The sequence below is a fragment of the Phyllobates terribilis genome, unplaced genomic scaffold (genome assembly GCF_046119375.1).
Source record: "Phyllobates terribilis strain yellow unplaced genomic scaffold, ASM4611937v1 Scaffold_5__5_contigs__length_657084704, whole genome shotgun sequence".
Classification (NCBI taxonomy): Eukaryota; Metazoa; Chordata; class Amphibia; order Anura; family Dendrobatidae; genus Phyllobates; species Phyllobates terribilis.
Window position 1 is genome coordinate 271,986,554 of NW_027362765.1, and position 21,605 is coordinate 272,008,158.

General features: G+C 41.5%; 1 protein-coding gene across 1 annotated transcript in view; it reads right to left on the bottom strand.

Annotated features, from left to right (window-relative positions):
- FASN (fatty acid synthase) overlaps window positions 1–21,605 on the bottom strand; it is a 70,947-nt gene that overhangs the window by 36,689 nt on the left and 12,653 nt on the right. The window contains exons 2-11 of the mRNA XM_073684153.1: window positions 18,736–18,869; window positions 18,028–18,180; window positions 12,473–12,646; window positions 12,168–12,368; window positions 10,517–10,639; window positions 8,369–8,484; window positions 7,086–7,220; window positions 4,697–5,156; window positions 3,064–3,251; window positions 2,689–2,878 (exon numbers count right to left, since the gene is read on the bottom strand). Of these exons, the coding sequence (XP_073540254.1) occupies window positions 2,689–2,878; window positions 3,064–3,251; window positions 4,697–5,156; window positions 7,086–7,220; window positions 8,369–8,484; window positions 10,517–10,639; window positions 12,168–12,368; window positions 12,473–12,646; window positions 18,028–18,180; window positions 18,736–18,862 (1,867 nt within the window). The 5' untranslated portion in view covers window positions 18,863–18,869. The remainder of the gene's footprint in view (window positions 1–2,688; window positions 2,879–3,063; window positions 3,252–4,696; window positions 5,157–7,085; window positions 7,221–8,368; window positions 8,485–10,516; window positions 10,640–12,167; window positions 12,369–12,472; window positions 12,647–18,027; window positions 18,181–18,735; window positions 18,870–21,605) is intronic.

Here is a 21,605-nt window from a genome sequence, read left to right on the forward strand (position 1 = left end):
TGAGATCTGATTTGGCTAGGTGAGCGGCTCTGGACTGGGGCATAAGGGGTAATGTTTTTCCTTGTGGAGAGTCATGCCAAGCCTGGCATGCCAGTGTAATGAGGCTTATATGCCATGCAAAGCTCCTCTAAGAAATTAAATATGCAAATTGCCTCTTCAGAGAGGAAGAGGAGTAGAACTCTAGTGCGCCATCTATTGGAAGCAGCAATCCTAAAGGTCACTGTTGACCCTTTAACGAGGCTTGCCACATGACTTAGGATAAAAGCCAAAGCAGAATCTCAATTTGCAGACAGTGTTTTGGGGTGTTGCCCCTCGTCAGTGCAAAGCATGAGATCTGATTTGGCTAGGTGAGAGGCTCTGGACTGTGGTATAAGGGGTAATGTTTTTCCTTGTGCAGAGTGACAAGCAAGGCCTGGCATGTCAGAATGAGAAGACTTATATGCCATGCATATTTAATTTCCCAGAGAAGCATACATGGAGTATAAGTCTTCTCACTCTGGCATGCCAGGCTTGGATTGTCACTCTCCACAAGGAGAAACCTTACCCCTTAGATTTTTTCCATATAGACCTGCGGTCAGTTGCACTCATGGACAGTACACACACCGAAAAAAAAAGTAATCTGAACAAGTCCTACAGGGCACACTCAGTCTGTTAGTTACAAAAGAACTGTAAGTGCCTGTTATTGCTTGGTCTAAATATATACAGTATTCACCTCCAAATGCTGTTTTAAATATATATTATATAGAATATAAAAAAAAACATTCAAGTAATTTTAGAAATTAATTTCATTACTTATTTTGTACTGATCCTAAGTTACCCTGGGGTTTGGTGAACGTATGACAAATTGTAAACTTAGGTTTTAAATAAAGCTGCTTTGTTTTGGATACTTCCTGTTACTTAGCGGTGATAAAACTTTATTGATATAGTCATGTGCACATCATATAAGGTTTCAGTGTATTTCTGCAGCGGAGAGGCACTAAAAACCCATGTTTGATTTTCACCTGTGGATTTTCTTCATCTCATTCAAGTCTATGGGAAAATCCACAAAGTAAACGCATATTTACCGCAATGTTCCACTTCTGGCTTTGGCTTACAAATACTGAGGTAAAATACTTACCAAATACTGACCAAATACTGACCAAATACTGAACGTGTGAATGTGGCCTAAGACGCCGCATTTCTTGAACAGCAAAAATATATGCAGCGTCAGAAATGTACCCAATACCTTTAGTGGGAACTTAGCCTTATAGGTCTCATTTTTACGCCAATTTATTTAGACAAGTAGTCAAAATGTGTGAAAAAAAAGTCTTTTGCCGCTGACCATGATTAGTAACTGGACTGTAATCTTATTGAGTGGATTTCCTATGAAAAACTGTGATTTTTCAGAAAACAAGCACCTGATTATCCATGCTGATCTAAGCTAAGCAGAAAAATAATGCCGAATAAAAGAGATTGAGAAAGTTTTAGAATAAAATCTACCAGATTGCTCTTCCGTTACCCCAAAAACCCCCCGTCCCGTGCAACAGAGGAGAACAATTTCACTACTCTTTCTATCTGCTTTGCACGATGAGAGTATGTTCACAAAGGCTGCATTAGCCGCAGTATAGCGGCAGAATAAATTCACAGGCCACATGTGGGGGTCATATATACTTTTCTCTGCAGTCTGTTGATGAGATTTCCTAAAATCTCAATCATGACGTTGGTCACTATTTAGGAAAAAAATGATTTCTTCCAAAAATTGCTTTTACTCATCTCTCCTGTCAATTTTTTATCAGTTCTATTCAGTATTTCTTGATTTCATCTGTATCTATGTGACAACAAATATGGCTGCCATCACCTGTCCTCTGAAGTGCTGTAGGTTTGGTTATGTATTGATTTATCCTCCATTTCTATGTGGTTTCCTCTAGTGTTTAGGATCCTCATAAAATAAAATGATATCTCATGTGGGAGCTGTACAGAGCCTATATCGCTGTTCTAGAAGCAGATTTAATAAACGGCTGAGAACATTTCTTAAGACTCGGAAAATGATCATAAATGGTTTTTTTTAAAAGCAAATATAATGTTTGAAAAAAGGTCAGTATTGTCCAACTTCATCCAAAATTAAAAATCACTTTATTTCAGGCCAATAAAACCATTATTTCTGCAATCATACTTAATCATAGATTGAGCTGCACAATACTGACCCTTTGGCCATGGCCCCAGTATCAGTATTTGGTCAGTATAATCTGAGGAACAATCAGAGGAAAAGTATAAGAGAAACAAGTCACCAATTCTGCATTTATCACCCACTCCTGGCTTTGGCTCCCACTCCTGAGAAAAAATACTGACCGAATACTGACCAAATACTGATAGTGGGGCAGTGGCCTTTTTCAGACACTCTTTGCCAAGCAAAGGTGACGTCTTGGCCTCTTCAGAACTAACTAAAGAAAATGGATGAGCTGGGGTTTCCAATCTGCATACTTTTTAAATTTAATGTTCGCTTGTTGACTTCTCCCATCAAAAAGCAAACTGATAGGGATTATTGAAACTGGGTCACCCTTTTAAATTTGGGGTGGGAGAGTGGATAGTCATTTAAGTCTATTCATACCGCATAGAAAAGAAGCAGGAAGGATTGGAGTCATAAATAATTAGGCAGTAAAAGACCAAAAAAAATCAGGAAAGTGATCCACAAGATGATGTGTAGCATACCTACTGCAGCCATTCCACCTGGGGGGAGTTTGGCCTCTTTGATGCTCCGTCCCCTCCAGTAGGCAGCAAGTATGGCTTCTGACTGGCTAAGTGAATTATCTGCATACCCACAAGCCAACTCTCCGACGGAGTGTCCAACAATGCCATCAGGTTCCAGTTTCATCGCTTTCAGCATGTCAATCTGAGCAATCTGAGAAGGAGAAATTAGTTATTAATGACAACACATGCATCATACTGCTCCAAGTGTAACATGCAATTATATATAGATTATTTTTTTTAGGAGCAATAAGTGCATGTGTGTTATATGATATCCCAGTGTACATGCCATTATCGTCATATTCAAGACATGAATGGTGTACCATATACAGGACCTACCTGAATGGCAGCGAGCCCAACAAATGCATGTATAGTGTCCTCAAATGTGCTGTCATCAGCGTAGAGCAGGAGTTCTGAGACTTTCAATCCGGTTCCTTTTAGTGCTTCATCAGATCGTAAAATGGACTCCCGGAACATATCTAAGTTCATCAGACTGTGGCCCATTCCTTTCCACTGTGTTCCCATTCCTGTATATCACATAAAACATGGATCATCTCAGAAACGGGATAAGCACTCTTGGTGTCCAATGCAGGTTCATAAGAATGTCCCCCCTACAGTCAGTCCTAAAGTTCAACATGATAGTTGTATTATAGGCCACCATTAAAGCGAACCTGTTAGGAGGTTTTCACTATGTAACCTGAGAGTAGCTTGGTGTAGGGGGAGAGAGCCTGATTCCAGCGATGTATCACTTGCTGGGTGCAGTTTTAATAAAATCTCTGGTATTTCTGCTGTAAATGTAAGCAGTGGTCAGAATGCTGAGTTGTGTTTAATCCCGTACATCCCTGATTGGCAGCTTCCTGTCTACACTGTGCATTGTCAGCAAGCTGACAATCAGTGGTGGGGGCGGGGCTACAAGGATTATCTGGACTGTCTTGCATGTGACACTTAAGCCCCCCGTCTCACATAGCGAGATCGCTAGCGAGATCGCTGCTGAGTCACGGTTTTGGTGACGCAACAGCGACCTCACCAGCGATGTCGCTATGTGTGACACTTTGCAGCGATCAGGCCCCTGCTGTGAGGTCGCTGATCGCTGCAAAGTGTCCTGGACCATTTTTTGGTCCTTGCCCTCCCACTGGTCAGCACACATCGCTGTGTGTGACCAGCAGGACCAGCGATCCAGCTGGTAACCATGATAAACAGCGGGTTACTAGGGGCACAGGCGCACTTAGTGGTAACCATGATAAACAGCGGGTTACTAAGTGTGCGTGTGCCCCTAGTAACCCGCTGTTTATCATGGTTACCAGCCTGCTCCTGCTTCAGCAGCAAGCTGGTAACCAGGAGCAGGACATCGTGGAAAGATTCTTTCCACGATGTCGCTGCTCCCCTGATCGCTGTTGAGCCTGCCTGTTTGACAGCTCACCAGCGATCACTTAGCGACGCACCAGCGATATCGGCCAGGTCACATCGTTGTCGGGATCGCTGGTGCGTCATTATGTGAAATGGTACCTTTAGTCCTGCAGTGATAATCTTCAGTTGATAAAACACTGATTTTACTGAACCTACAGCAAACTGTTGAGCAAGTGACATATGCCTGGAATTGGGCCCTCTACCCTTACATTATGCTACTCTCAGATTAAATAGCAAAAAGCTGCTGATAAATTCCCTTTAATTTATTGAAGTCTGTCACCTTCTGATTCTACGCCAATCTCTCCCCATTTCTCTTCACCCACATCCCTTTAACATACAAGTATATGTCGGGCCATAAATGTAAGGCCAGCTGTATGTATCTTTGAAAGAGTCTTCATGTTCTGTACTCATCAGATAGAAATTAGCCCTAGAATTAGCTGTCAATGATACTGACATAAATCATGATGATATTTTAGTCAACACTGGGATAAACCAATATTCATACCAATAATTGACCCAAAAATTGGCTTTATGGCAGAGAGCAAAGTTGGAGAGCAATTCTCACCTGAACAAATGTACCACAGAGGTCTGCCCGACGCCTGTGTCTGTTGGATTTCCCTTACGTCACTTTCTGTCCCCACAAGTGTGTACCCCCGGTATGGCATGGCTGAAGAGGGAATTCCAGAGATGTTGTTCAGCAGATTCACAAAAGTGGCATTGGAGGCAAGTTTTCGACCTTTCTCCATAAGAGCCTCAATAGCCTCTTGTGTCCTTCCGCATATCTGAACCAGGCGGGGAAGAGGTAGGGAGTCCGCACTGGAGGCTGTTTTTTGGTTTGGTCTCAAGATCACATGGACATTGGAGCCACCAAATCCAAAAGAGTTGATGCCAACAATACCACCTTTGACGGGGATGGGTTCAGTCACTACATGGATTCTTCCGTCTTGCAAAGCAGGAATATCTTGGTTTGGATTATTGTAATGGAGATTTGGGACCCAAAAGCCATGTTCAAGAGACAGAATGACCTATTGTGGCGTAAAATTGAAACAGTAAGTTAAAAAACTATGCAAGTTATATAAGCAACTATGTTTGTATGTATATATAGATATACATAGATATATAACTATACATATACATATATATATGTATGTGTGTGTATATATACATATATATATAAAATGCCGCAAATATATATCAAATCAATAATTGGTGTGACCACCCTTTGCCTTAAAAACAGCATAATTTCTTCTAGGTACGATTGGACACAGTTATTGAATTGAACTCAGCAGAGATGTTGTTCCAAACATCTTAGAGAAGTAACCACAAATCTTCTACTGTTGTGAAAGCACAGTGTGATCACACCAAATATTGAATTGATTCAGAATTCATTTTGTTAATTGATAAAAATGAACAATTAACACTCCTATTTATGAAACCATTCTTACTTTGAAGCATGCTTTTTCACACTTGCCTAAAACTTTTACACAGTACTGTGTATACAAATATATTTACAATCTGTAAGATGTATATATATATATATATATATATATATATATATATATATATATATATATATATACACATACGTGTGCAATTTTATCCTACAATATACCGTCCTGCTTGTGGGATTGATAAATTGATTTTGTGATGATATATAAAGGATAACTAATCAGTGATGGTGGTGGGGCTTTGGGGGGCAAGCCAGTCATAAAGAATGTAATGGCTAAATCCGTGCATGCAGATATTAACCTGTCTGTCATGGTAATAGCAGGAAATAATCTACACAGTAAGTACAAAGCTGAGTGAGGTCATTGATTATTATAGTAGACAAGTTGATTTTTGCAGAAATTTGAAAGAAAAGATTTCAAACTGGTTTAGTGAGGTGAAATGATATAATAGAACTTATTATTGTACTTTCATGAGTCCCCACGTGGACAACCCACTAGATCTCGGTGAGTTAATGTCTTTGTAATAATATATTATTGTCATGTCTATTTGAGCAAAGTACATGGTTGTGGGTGAGTAACCAACAGGTATCACTGATGGCTTCGGTCTCCACTTTCTACTCAACATCTCCCTCAATCCTTTTAGTATAAGACATAACGTACAATCCTTCGTGTTCCTGTATTGGTATATCTGAAAATAGAGCGGAGCTGGGGAAATAAATCCCCTGGAGCATCCACAGCCATGTAGTGTGTGTTTTATAATCCACAGACTGAATACAAGATGCTATAAATGGGATCTATTATTCTACCGTATGGCCTGTTAATCAGAAAATATCAATTCCCAAATGGCTTCTTCTTCTTCACTAATATTGGATCACACATAATAACACAGGAATACTTGAATGACCCTAATATATAAGAGTAGGTTAATATAATGATTGCTCTCGGTGGGAAAAACAAGATAATCTTGTAGTTATGATACCTTTTAATGGCTAACAAAAATAAAATAAATGATGTTACAAGGCAAGCTTTCGGGACAACTTAGGTCCCTTCCTCAGGCATGGTATGACAAGATATATGAAGAAACACAAATACATAACTACAAGATTATCTTGTTTTTTCCCACTGAGAGCAATCTTTTTTCAACTGGCTAACACGGTGCCATACCCCCTTTTTTTCTCCTAATATAATGATTGTGACAGTGTTAACCCATTCACCCCCGGACGATTTTCCGTTTTTGCCATTTCCTCCTGTTCTTCCAAGAGCCATAACATTTTTATTTTTCCTTACACAAAGCCGTTTGAGGGCTTGCTTTTTGCGGGACAAGTTGTAATTTTGAATGACATCATTCATTTTATCATGTGATGCACTGGAAAGCGGGAACAAATTCCAAGTTTGTTGAAATTGAAAATAAGGGCAATTTCACAATTCTTTTTTGGGATTTTTAAAAACAATATAGTAATATATTGATATAATATATATATAATATCAATATGCTTGCCTTCTCACCTTACACAATGCAGCAAGACCAGAGGCAGGTTCTGGATGACCCATATTTGACTTGGTGGATCCAAGTAACAGTGGCTCTCTTTCTGACTTGCAAAAAACACTCACAATCCCATTTACTTCTTGAGGATCTCCAACCTGCAGGACATAAGATTATGCAGCTTTGTACTAAGCCTATTGTGGTAAATGCTAGTCTTCTAGATATGAGTACTTGAAGTGAGATGTTATAACATTGTAGGAGAGTGTCATATTGCATAAAGTCAAAGGAAAATAATTGTAATTGTCTGTAAAGTAATTAGGAATTAAAAGCAATGTACTGTATATGGTAATTGTTTCTGGAAAACATCCAATATGGTCTCCATCATGTCTTGGACAGGGGGTCCTAGGCCGCCACCTTGCAACAGATACTGGGGGGGGGGAGACAGGGTTTAATGCTGCAAATTGCAACAAAACCATTAAAAAACTACAATAATCCCAAATATGTGCAGCACCTTTTACTGTTGAGGGACCTGCAGCGATATGGCCATGTGACCATTGCTGGTCCTCAATGCAGTGGGTGGAAATCTGAAGTGACACATAAAAGGGGAATGTGAGCAGTTATGAGTAAATTGTCTGAGGGTCTGTATTTATTTATGGGGTCTGGAGTCCATATTTATTTAGGGAGTTTGTATTTAGGCGTCTGTATTATTTTAAGGGGTCTAGTCTAGGTGGTCTAAACAATCAATATATTTTACATACAAGATGCCACTTTTTTTGTATGTGTTTTATCTTAGCTTTTCACAGACAGAGCACGTAGTCATAAATAGGTCTGTATAAAAAATAGCACTCAGATGTCAGATGCCATATACTGTCTTGTGTTTTACCGTGTAGGAGAAGGTAGAAGCTTGGAACATCTTTCTTTATTTTTTTGTCTATGATGCCACACTAGTGGTAAAAATGGACACAGTGGATGAAAATTGGATCCTGCACACGGATGAAAAACAGTCCACTTTTTCTCACAAGCAAAATAAACCGGAGGTCTGAATAAGGCCTTAAGAACAGCAATGGGAAAATGACAAGGGTTTCTTCTGAAATACTGTACATATGCTGAACTCTATACTAAATTGTAAGAAAAGTGACATCGTGACAATCCCAATGGAAGCTACAGTCATTCACACAGTGGTCTCTACACTCCTACATAGTATATCTTTGGTAGAACATGCAGCAATCCTGAAGAATGCGTTGCAGAATGCTCTTTGTATACCAGCCCTCCACTACTCAAGGCCAGCATAGTTGTGTCCTCCTACCTTAGTGCCTGTGCCATGGGCCTCCACGTATTCCACCTCACTGGCCTGGATTCCAGCCTCGTGGTACAAAGCGTTCAACAACTGCTGCTGCACGTCACCGGATGGGAAGGTCACTCCTGTTGGCAGAAGACAGAGGAGTCTTTTGAACATTTTAACAAACCAGAGAAGACAACTCCACAGAATACAGATGAGATGGAAGACATTGGCTCTCAGCTGTACAATGAGCACTTTACACTAATGCCGCTACCCTCCTTCCTTTCTGGTTTCTATTAATTAGACAACATTAAGGTTAGACTTGTTTCACAGGATCTAAATACACTTCTAAAAAAATTTTATCTAACGGTCTATCCCAGCCAAAACCATCCTATCCATATAGATTGGTGGGGTCTGTAGCCTAAACTGTGGCCACATATAGGAAGAGATTGGATGGACTGGCATTCCATTCTTTGGAATTGACAAGAACAGTTGAACATGGAACTCAGGGTCTCGCTATCAATTGTATGGATTGACTACCACAAATCTTGCATTTATCACCTATCCCGAGGTGTTTTTTTTTAGGTCACAATATCCTTAGGATAGGCCATCAATATTGTGTTGGCGGGGGTCCAACTCTCGGCACCCCAACCTATTAGCTGTGTGAAGGGGCCGTGGCGAGTGCTGCAGCCTTTTTTAATGTTTATGTTTTGCCAACTACCCGTATGTCATCAACATAGTAACGGATGAGCTGAGTATTGCAGTGTTGTCCTACAGATGTGAATGGTGGAGGGGGGCTTAATAAACAACTGGCCAGATTAATAATTACACTCAGTTTACTATGCCATGGGTGATACTCACCAGCTTTTCATATTTTAGCTTTTTATAAAGGACACAGCTATACATGGGACTAAGTCCCCACAATAAGTTGTTGGTGCATTTTTGACATTACATACAGTATTTTCACTGCACAAAAAAACGCAGAGTCTTACAGTTCCATCAATGTGGATGAGATTTATACAAAGCTCCTGCCCACTGTGATTTTTCTACACAGCGTAAACTGATTTGTGGTGCGTATTTTAAATCTGTAACATGTCATTTTCTCTTACAGGTACGCAGAATGTTATGTGCAGATTTTCCCCATAGAATCACACTGGATGCGGAAAATCCACAGGTAAAAAAACGCATATGCATTTTTAATGTGCTTCTGCTGTGGAAAAGCATTAAAAAGCCATGTGATCTGCACATGACTATCAATAAAGTTTTGTCAAAGCCAAATACCAGGAAGTATCAAAAACAAAACATCTTTATTCAAAATATGTCATACTGAAAAGAGACAAAAACAGCAGAAATAAAAACGCACTAAAAATGCAATAAAGAAAAAAAAGGCAAGTACTGATATGCTGCAGAAAATGCATCAAAAACTCACTAAATGATGTCTGAGGTGGTCTGAAACACACCAACAAACACACAATCTCAAGCTGCTGCTCAATCCTTCCCACATGCTTTACACTGCAGCTCTGTATGCTTAAATACAAAAAAAGATAGGTGCATATAGTCTCTAAAAATTCCCCCTGATGAATCAAAGGGTGAAACGTGCGTTGGGACACCAGCATCACACACCATTTTAGTCTGCAAAAATATGTAAGTTATTTAATTTTTATTGTCTATCATTTAAAGTAATTAGTACCATCAGCTCAAATAAGGCAACATTTGTTTTGCACTATGCAGATTCTATAAGATAGTCAGTGAAAGTGCAGACACTCGGGTGAGGTATACATCTCTCTTTCAGCTATATAGCACTGTAAGACATCACTATGTTGATGTTTCATGTGATCCTCCATTGCATTTCTATGTTTTTTAACTATTAATTTTCAATAAAATGTATGAATGCACCTATCTTTTCTTTGGGCAGTATTTATAGTTCAGGTGTGTCTTTAGCAACTAATTATTGAATGTACATGCTCTATATGCTGGTAGTCATCAGTTCTGTATGCTTAGACTGACTCCTGTTTCTAAGCACAAGCTGATCGGGAAATCCGTGCACGTGAAGATGATTTACCTTTCAACAAGCATAATATTATTCTATACTACAAGTAGTTAAAACTAAATTCTAGGAATCTAGATGACAGTGTACCACTGCACAGAACACAACAGTGCCCCGTGTAGACACACCTTGCTCTTTATAGCCATCAGTATTGCTCCCAGCGTTCACAATGGTAGCATACACTCGTCTTGCCAGACACTTCTTAGTGACCAGGACAGCGCAAGCAGCCTCAGAGCGACAATATCCATTTCCTAAATTAGGGACACAACACAAGCACAAATGACATCAGCTAAAACATCAAGCAGACTCCTAATCCCGCTATGCAGTCCTTTACATGTTTCAACTCGAACTTCTGAAGTTCTTAGTTCCATGGGAAATCCTCCTGTATCAAGCCCTTGTTTAATGTCATGGACATGCCCATTGATCCTCACTTTAAATACATTGAGGGTAAATATTTTTTTTTTGGGTCAGCATGAAAAGTTATGAAATTTTGCCAATCATTTTATTAGGAAGTTTGTCTTCATTCCTGTAATAAAATTGCATTTAAGTGGCTTCCATACTCTTTCTTTTCCAAAGCCTGTTTACCAGCATTTAGCTGCATTGATTTCAAAACATATTTATTTGGAGTACAGATGATGGCAGTGAAAGAATTAGTTCAGCATTTGTGTTTCACCAACTCTGGGAAAAAGAGGAAATCGACACCAAAGGAAATCATTACATCTAATGTTGCAATGTGTCGCTGCGTTTTCCGTGTGGAGCGACATATGTGGCCATATAGCCCAAGCCTAATCCTGCCGCAGGAGATTGTTCTGACAGGTGCTGACATTTTAACTGCTAGCATCAGTACTCCAAATTATATCAATGTAGCTGAAGGCAGGCAAATAGACTAGGAAGAAGCAGGGGTGTGGAGGCCATTTGCAAGCAATTTGTTAACAGGAATGAAAACAAATCTCCTAATAAAGTGATTTGCAAAGTTTCACAACTTACCAAGCAGGCCAAAATTATTTTAAAAAAAAGTGAAAATTTAGTTGCCCTTTAAGCACATGGCTTTCACTATTTCAATAATATCCATCAGCTATCCATGTGGAGATATCATTTTTAGTTTTCTCTAATTATCGCAGAAGACTTCCATTGTAGAGAACAGGTATTTATCATAATTAGGTGTGTCCAACATACAGTGGGTACGGAAAGTATTCAGACCCCTTTAAATTTTTCACTCTTCGTTTCATTGCAGCCATTTGGTAAATTCTAAAAGGTTCATTTTTTTTCTCATTAAAGTACACTCTGCACCCCATCTTGACTGAAGAAAAACTCACATTAAAGTCACATGCTGTCCATTTCCTTATGATCCTCCTTGAGATGGTTCTACTCCTTCATTGGAGTCCAGCTGTGTTTAATTAAACTGATAGGACTTGATTTGGAAAGGCACACACCTGTCTATATAAGACCTCACAGCTCACAGTGCATGTCAGACCAAATGAGAATCATGAGCTCAAAGGAACTGCCCAAGGAGCTCAGAGACAGAACTGTGTTCTGTTTTGAATATATGATTGTACGAGATTTCCAAATCATTGCATTCTTGTTGACATTTCATTTCAGACACTGTCCAAACTTTTTGGAGACTGGGGTTGTACATATAGGAATGAAAGGACATGAAATTGTTCAACTTATGGGTGCTATAAAGTGAGGCCATACTTCTGCAATGGGGTTCTTGTATACAACATCAACTGTGGATCTTCCTTTACTACAAGTCTAATGAGACAGTCACAATTCACTTACCTGAGGCATCAAAAGACTTGCATGTTCCATCCGGACTCAGCATGCCCAGTTTCATAAATTGTACTGATGTGTTGGGTTTGAGAAGCAAATTGACTCCCCCTACGATTGCAGCATTGCACTGGCCATGGTAGATCGCCTTGTATGCATTTTCTAAAGCCAATAAACTGGATGAACATGCAGTGTCTATAGCTAAACTGGGACCTAAGATAAGTGAAACATATGTGTAAGAAATCTGAAATAAAACTAAAAAATATAAATACTTCAATACTGTGGTACACAAGTTATATACAGTAGTTGAGCCCCACCTTTAAAGTCAAAGAAGTATGAGATGCGGTTAGCAAACATGGCACGTTGGCATCCAGTCATGCTGTACCCAAGCAATTCTTCTGGATCCCGGCTGAAGGCCTCTCCTGCTTCAGACCCGCTGACACCTATCCAGACACCTGTGTTTGTGCCACGTAGATCTGATGGGTTCATACCTAAAAGAACAGAAGTATTGTGAGAATATGAAGCAATTCTGCCAGTATAGTTTTCAGGGTTAAAATAAATAGTGTAATAGTGTACTAGCTGGCATGATGCAGGTCCATTGTTGAGCCAACGTTGGCACACAGTATTTGCTCAATGATAGTAGAATACTAGTAATGGTATACCAGCTGCTACTGGTCCTGGAAGGGGCAGTCTGACTCAGATTGTTCCCATCCCTACAAATTTAGCAAATAAGGGTCATAGAATAGACAAACATCAAACTGGCCTTTTCTTGTACATCACATATGTCAAACTCTGGCCCGCAGGCCAAATCTTGCCGGAGGGGGAGAATATTTGGTTCGTGAAGCCGGGTGGGTCCCTCATGTATATTTGGCCCACCCCGCCCAGCATCGTACTTTCACTCTTTCATCATTCCCCTTCTGCGTCTGACGTCTCAGCGCAACAGGCGCAATGACGTCATTAAAACGCACCTGCTGTACCGAGATGTGCAGAAGATCTGAAGACACCATGAAAAGATCGGAGCAGCAGGGAAACAGGCAGAGGTGAGAATTTTTTTTTGTTAAATGTTTGGCCTATTATACTGCATGGAGCACTATACGGGGCTCATTATGCTGTATGGAGGACTATGTGGGGCCCATTATACTGTATGGAGCACTATGCGGGGCCATTATACTGTATGGAGGACTATGTGGGGCCCATTATACTGTATGGAGGACTATGTGGGGCCCATTATACTGTATGGAGGACTATGTGGGGTCCATTATACTGTATGGAGCACTATGCGGGGCCATTATACTGTATGGAGGACTATGTGGGGCTCATTATTCTGCATGGAGGACTATGTGGGGTCCATTATACTGTATGGAGGACTATGTGGAGCCCATTATTCTGTATGGAAGACTATGTGGGGCCCATTATACTGTATGGAGCACTATGCGGGGCCATTATACTGTATGGAGGACTATGTGGGGCCCATTATACTGTATGGAGGACTATGTGGGGCTCATTATTCTGTATGGAGGACTATGTGAGGTCCATTATAGTGTATGGAGGACTATGTGGGACCATTATACTGTATGGAACACTATATGGGGCCCATTATACAGAATGGAGCACTATGTAGGGCCATTATACTGCATGGAGGACTATGTGGTGCTGTTATACTGTATGGATCACTAAGTGTGCCCGTTATACTCTATGGAACACTATGTGGGGCCACTATACTGTATGGAGCATTTTTTGTGGCCATTATACAGTATGGAGCACTATGTGGGGCCATTATAGTGTATGGAGCACTATGTGGGGCCATTATACTGTATGGAGGACTATGTGGTGCCATTACACTGTATGGAGGACTATGGGGGGCCATTATACTGTATGGAGCACTATGTGAGGCCATTATACTGTATGGCGCACTATATGGGGCCCATTATACTGTATGGAGCACTATGTGGGGCCATTATACTGTATACAACACTATGTGGGGCCATTATACTGTGTGGAGCACTATGTGAGGCCATTATACTGCATGGAGGACTATGTGGGGCCCATTATACTGTATGGAGCACTATGCGGGTCCATTATACTGTATGGAGGACTATGTGGGGCCCATTATACTGTATGGAGGACTATGTGTGGCTCATTATTCTGTATGGAGGACTATGTGAGGTCCATTATACTGTATGGAGGACTATGTGGGACCATTATTCTGTATGGAGCACTATGCGGGGTCATTATACTGTATGGAGGACTATGTGGGGCCCATTATACTGTATGGAGGACTATGTGGGGCCCATTATACTGTATGGAGGACTATGTGGGGTCCATTATACTGTATGGAGGACTATGTGGGGCCCATTATACTGTATGGAGGACTATGTGGGCCTCATTATTCTGTATGGAGCACTATGAGGGGCCATTATACTGTTTGGAGCACTATGTGAGGCAATTATACTATATGCAGCACTCTGTGAGGCCGTTATACTGTATAGAACACTATGTGGGGCCATTATACTGTATGGATCACTATATGGGGCCATTATACTGTATGGAGGACTATGTGGGGCCATTGTACTGTATGGAACACTATGTGGGGCCATTATACTGTATGGAGCATTTTTTTGTGGCCATTATACAGTATGGAGCATTTTTTGTGGCCATTATACAGTATGGAGCACTATGTGGGGCCATTATACTGTATGGAAGGCAATGCAGGGCACCATTATACTGTATGGAGGACTATGTGGAGCCCATTATACTGTATGGAGCACTGTTTGTGGCCATTATCCTGTATGAAGGGCTGTGTGGGGCATTATAGTGTATGGAGGACTATGTGAGGCCATTACACTGTATGGATCACTATATGGGGCCTATTATACTGAATGGAGCAAAATGTGGGGCCCATTATACTGTATGGATGACTATGTGGGGCCATTCTACTATGTGGAGGGCTATGTGGGGCTATTATACTGTATGGATCACTATGTGGGGCCATTATACTGTATGGAGGACTATGTGGGGCCATTATACTGTATGGATCACTATGTGGGGCCATTATACTGTATGGAGGACTATGTGGGCCCATTATTCTCTATGGAACACTATGTGGGGCCATTATACTGTATGGAGCATTTTTTGTGGCCATTATACAATATGGAGCACTATGTGGGGCCATTACACTGTATGGAGCACTATGTGGGGCCCATTATACTGTACGGAAGGCAATGCAGGGCACCATTATACTGTATGGAGGACTATGTGGGGCCATTACACTGTATGGAAGGCAATGCAGGACACCGTTATACTGTATGGAGGACTATGTGGAGCCCATTATACTGTATGGAGCACTGTTTGTGGCCATTATCCTGTATGAAGGACTATGTGGGGCCATTAAACTGTATGGAGCACTATGTGGGGCCATTATACTGTATGGAGCACTATTTAGGGCCATTACACTGTATGGATCACTATATGGGGCCCATTATACTGAATGAAGCAAAATGTGGGGCCCATTATACTATATGGATGACTATGTGGGGCCATTCTACTATGTGGGGGGCTATGTGGGGCCATTATACTGTATGGATCACTATGTGGGGCTATTATACTGTATGGAGGACTATGTGGGGCCATTATACTGTATGGATCACTATGAGGGGCCATTATACAGTATGGAGGACTATTTGGGCCCATTATACTCTATGGAACACTATGTGGAGCCATTATACTGTATGGAGCATTTTTTGTGGCCATTATACAGTATGGAGCATTTTTTGTGGTCATTATACAGTATGGAGCACTATGTGGGGCCATTATACTGTATGGAAAGCAATGCAGGGCACCGTTATACTGTATGGAGGACTACGTGGAGCCCATTATACTGTATGGAGCACTGTTTGTGGCCATTATCCTGTATGGAGGGCTGTGTGGGCCATTATAGTGTATGGAGGACTATGTGGGGCCATTATACTCTATGGAACACTATATGGGGCCCATTATACTGAATGGAGCACTATGTAGGGCCATTATACTGTATGGAGGACTATATGGTGCCGTTATACTGTATGGAGGACTATGTGGGGCCATTATACTGTATCAAGCATTATGTGAGGCTATTATAATGTATGGAACACTATATGGGGCCCATTATACTGAATGGAGCACTATGTGGGGCCATAATACTGTATGGAGCACTATGTGAGGCCATTATACTGTATGGAGCACTATGTGAGGCCATTATACTGTATGGAGCACTATATGGGGCCCATTATACTGTATGGAGCACTATGTGAGGCCATTATACTGTATGGAGGACTATGCGGGGCCATTATACTGTATGGAGCACTATATGGGGCCCATTATACTTTATGGAGCACTATGTGGGGCCCATTACACTGTATGGAGGACTATGTGGGACCATTATACTGTATACAGCACGACGTGAGGCCATTGTACTGTATGGAGCACTACGGGGGGCCATTATACTGTATGGAAGACTATGTGGGACCACTATACTGTATGAAGCACTATGTGGGGCCATTATATTGTATGGAGAACTATGTGTGGCCATTATACTGTATGGAGCACTATGTGAGGGTCATTATACTGTATGGAGGACTATGTGTGGCCATTATACTGTATGGAGCACTATGTGGGGCCCATTATTCTGTATGGAGCACTATGTGGGGCCCATTATTCTGTATGGAGCACTATAAGGGCCCATTATTCTGTATGGAGCACTATGTGGGCCCATTATTCTGCATGGAGGACTATGTGGGGCCATTATACTGTATGGAGGACTATGTGGGGCCATTATACTGTATGGATGACTATGTGGGGCCATTATACTGCATAGAGGACTATGTGGGGCCCATTATTCCGTATGGAGCACTATGTGGGGCCCATTATTCTGTATGGAGCACTATGTGGGGCCCATTATTCTGTATGGAGCAATATATGGGGCCCATTAATCTGTATGGAGGACTATGTGGTGCCCATTATACTGTATGGAGCACTATGTGGGGCCCATTATTCTGTATGGAGCACTATGTGGGCCTATTATTCTGCATGGAGCACTTTTTGTAGCCATTGTACTGTATGGAGCAATATGCAGGGCCAATATACTGTATGAAGGACTATGTGTAGCCCATTCTACTGTATGGAGTACTTTTTGTGGCAATTATACTATATGGAGGTGTTTGTGGGGATTACATTTACAGAATCATACTGTGATGGGGCCACCATTCTTTGTTGGGGAGATTGAGGGAAGGAGGTACAGTTGGGTCATCATACTATGTGTGTGTGGAGGAATTCACTGGTGGGGGTATCATACTGTGCTTGGGGCACTTTTGTTTGCATCATACTTTATTATCTGTATTATTCAAGGTTTTTTATCCTTTTTTATTACATATTTAAATTAGGCCATATGCTTTTTACTGCTCTTACATAATATATTATATTATTGCAATATTTTATTCTAAGATTTATTAATTAAAATGTACTTTGATCATGGGACAACCCTTTTAGTTTGTTTCCATATGAAAAAGATCATCGTTATATTTGGTGATAAGGTAAAACTTCCTCAATTGTAGACATTTTTTAATAAATATCAAGGTTGGCCCAAGACTTTGTCTAAGCTTTTAATTTTGACCCTCTGTGTATTTGAGTTTGACATCCCTGTATCTACATGGAGAATCTCATCATGTACGTTATTTTCATCAGTACAGTTCATCAGTACAGAAAGCCTGTATCATGTGTTTAACACAATATATGACAATAATTGCCATAAGTGAACAGGAATTGATAGTAATCACCAATGTTTGAAATACAGAAATAAATAAATCCAATGAAAATACATTTGAAACCTAGATCTTACCTCCGTCTACTATGGCTTCATAGCAAATTTCTAAAAGTAAGCGTAACTGGGGGTCCATGGTATGAGCTTGCTTAGGGTGGACTCCGAAAAAAGAGGCATCAAATTTATTAATTTCTTTGAGTTTTCCATTTCTTGTTGGCAATCCATACAGTCCTAGAAAATGAAATAAAAATCATGTATTGACATGTAGTACAATAATATGAAACCCTCTCTTCACAATTATTAACTGTTGAAGGGAGAAATATAATTGATGAATTAATCTCTCCATAGATCACACATCCCATAATCATCATGCTCTCCATTACAACTTAATGGAGCAACACAGCCATTATCATGTAGTATAGCCATAGACATTATCAGTTAGCAGAGCCACCAACATTATCAGTTAGCAGTGCAATCAAAGTTATCAGGTAGTGAAGCCACAGACATTATCAGCAAGCGGTGTCACCAATATTATCATTCAGTTGTGTCACAGACATTATCAGGTAGTTGAGCCACCAACATTATTAATTAGCTGATCCGCAGACATTAGTGGAGCCACCAATACCTATCAATTAGCAGAGTCCCAGATATTATCAGTTAGTGGAGCCACAGACATTATCAATTAGCGGAGCCTCAGACATTATCAATTAGCGGAGTCTTCGACATTATCAATTAGCGGAGCCTCCGACATTATCAATTAGCAGAGCCACGGACATCATTAGTTACCTGGTTTCCACCTTCTGTCATCTTCTGTTACCATGTCCACTCCTCCTATAAGGTTTTCCCAGAATTCCTGTAGATTGTCTGATTCCGGGAGCCTTCCCGCTATTCCAGCTATCACAATGTCCTCCATATTTATTCTGTGGAAAAAAAAGCAACATTGAGATATAGAATTTAGGTAACTCAGGTCCATCCATTCCTGCACTGTATATTGCTTATCACTTTTTAATAAAACATGAAATAGTTTTCTCAATTTCACAACACCAGGACCTATACAGCAGAAGGTGAGTACAGGACCAGAGCAGTCTCTATTGGGCTTGGACTCAGATATATTAATGGGGGTTTAGACACAGATCAGAACTGTAGAGAAAGACATGGACCGCACATCCAAAAATCATAAGTTGATCTAATGCCGTTAGGCAAAAATGTAAAAAATTGAACATGAGGTTCTTAGTTTAACATTTTGATCAGACTGCATGAAGCCCACTACCACGTCACGGTGAACCTCTCAGTGGGTCCCCAGCCTAAAAGGTGCGGCACCATGTGCAAACCACCATCACAACAATAAGGCACCAAGTGGGCGGGCGACCTGGTGTCTCACAACACAAATGCTGCGAGGCTGAGTCCCCACGACTCCAGGCCACACCACAAAACCACAGCAACAATGGCCGCCACACAGCAGCAACACCAGGTTAATGGATGTAAAAAACTCATCTTCCACCTGCTCTCAGACTGAGAGCAAAAATGGTTAGAACCCCTCTTGCAGTCTCCTGCTAATTTAAAAGATGAGTTTTTTACATCCATTCACTTGGTGTTGGTGCTGTGTGGCGGCCATTGTTGCTGTGGTGTTGTGCCTGTGGGGTTGTGTGGCCTGGAGTCATGGGGACTCAGCCTTGCAGCATGGGTGCTGTGAGGCACCAGGTCGCCCGCCCTGCTGGTGCACTGTCGCCGCAATGGTGCTTTGCACACGGCGCCGCACCTTTTAGGCCAGAGACCCACAGAGCGGTTCACCGTGACGTGGTAGTGAGTGATCAGAATGTTAAATTAAGAACCTCATGTTCAGTTTTCTACATTTTTGCCTAGCGGCATTAGATCAGTATATTATTTTTGGATGTGCGGTGCATGTCCTTATTTCTACAGTTCTGGTTTAGACACAGATCTCCCCATGCGATTAGAGTTTACCACTTGGTTTACGTTATTTCACCAATATTCCTAGTCCATGGTTTAATTACCTATCAGCTAATGTTTTCTGTTACCTATCTGACACATTCCAGAATGGCAGCACAGAACTGTCTACTTACTAGCGGAGACCCCCTATGATTGAGCTGTAGGGATAATGTGATTTTAAGAGTGTGCTATTTATTTAAAATCACAATCTAGAGGGTCCTGTGGGCCAAATGTGCCCCCTTACGAGCCCATACTGCTACAATATTTCTCAATTAATAGTCCTATATGGTGCCTTTATAACAATGTCATACATGAACACATAACAGATCAATATAGACCACAGATAATGCCACCAACATACAGGAAAAAAATAATAAAACAGTTGGTGTCCTAATGTAAGATCATCAAAAACAGAGAACAATTTGGCCATTTTTTGGGAGGGGCAGGGGGGCGCTATTATGAAGAAGAACAAATGGTAAAGTCACTTTAACTGCAATAATCCAGACCTAAATATAAACCAAGTCCTGACATATGTACGTGCAATTAATACACTGCTCAAAAAAATAAAGGGAACACTTAAACAACAGAATATAACTCCAAGTAAATCAAACTTCTGTGAAATCAAACTGTCCACTTAGGAAGCAACACTGATTGACAATCAATTTCACATGCTGTTGTGCAAATGGAATAGACAATAGATGGAAATTATTGGCAATTATCAAGACACCCTCAATAAAGGAGTGGTTCTGCAGGTGGGGACCACAGACCACATCTCAGTACCAATGCTTTCTGACTGATGTTTTAGTCACTTTTGAATGTTAGTTGTGCTTTCACACTCGTGGCAGCATGAGACGGACTCTACAACCCACAGAAGTTGCTCAGGTAGTGCAGCTCATCCAGGATGGCACATCAATGCGAGCTGTGGCAAGAAGGTTTGCTGTGTCTGTCAGCGTAGTGTCCAGAGGCTGGAGGCGCTACCAGGAGACAGGCCAGTACACCAGGAGACGTGGAGGGGGCATTAGGAGGGCAACAACCCAGCAGCAGGACTGCTACCTCCACCTTTGTGCAAGGAGGAACAGGAGGAGCACTGCCAGAGCCCTGCAAAATGACCTCCAGCAGGCCACAAATGTGCATGTGTCTGCACAAACAGTTAGAAACCGACTCCATGAGGGTGGTATGAGGGCCCAACGTCCACAGATGGGGGTTGTGTTCACAGCCCAACACCATGCAGGACGCTTGGCATTTGCTACAGAACACCAGGATTGGCAAAGTCGCCACTGGCGCCATGTGCTCTTCACAGATGAAAGCAGGTTCACACTGAGCACATGTGACAGACGTGACAGAGTCTGGAGACGCCGTGGAGAGCGATCTGCTGCCTGCAACATCCTTCACCATGACCGGTTTAGCAGTGGGTCAGTAATGGTGTGGGGTGGCATTTCTTTTGAGGGCCGCACAGCCCTCCATGTGCTCGCCAGAGGTCACCTGACTGCATTAGGTACCGAGATGAGATCCTCAGACCCCTTGTGAGACCATATGTTGGTGCGGTTGGCCCTGGGTTCCTCCTAATGCAGGACAATGCCAGACCTCATGTGATTGGAGTGTGTCAGCAGTTCCTGCAAGATGTAGGCATTGAAGCTATGGACTGGCTCGCCCGTTCCCCAGACCTGAATCCGATTGAGCACATCTGGGACATCATGTCCCGCTGCATC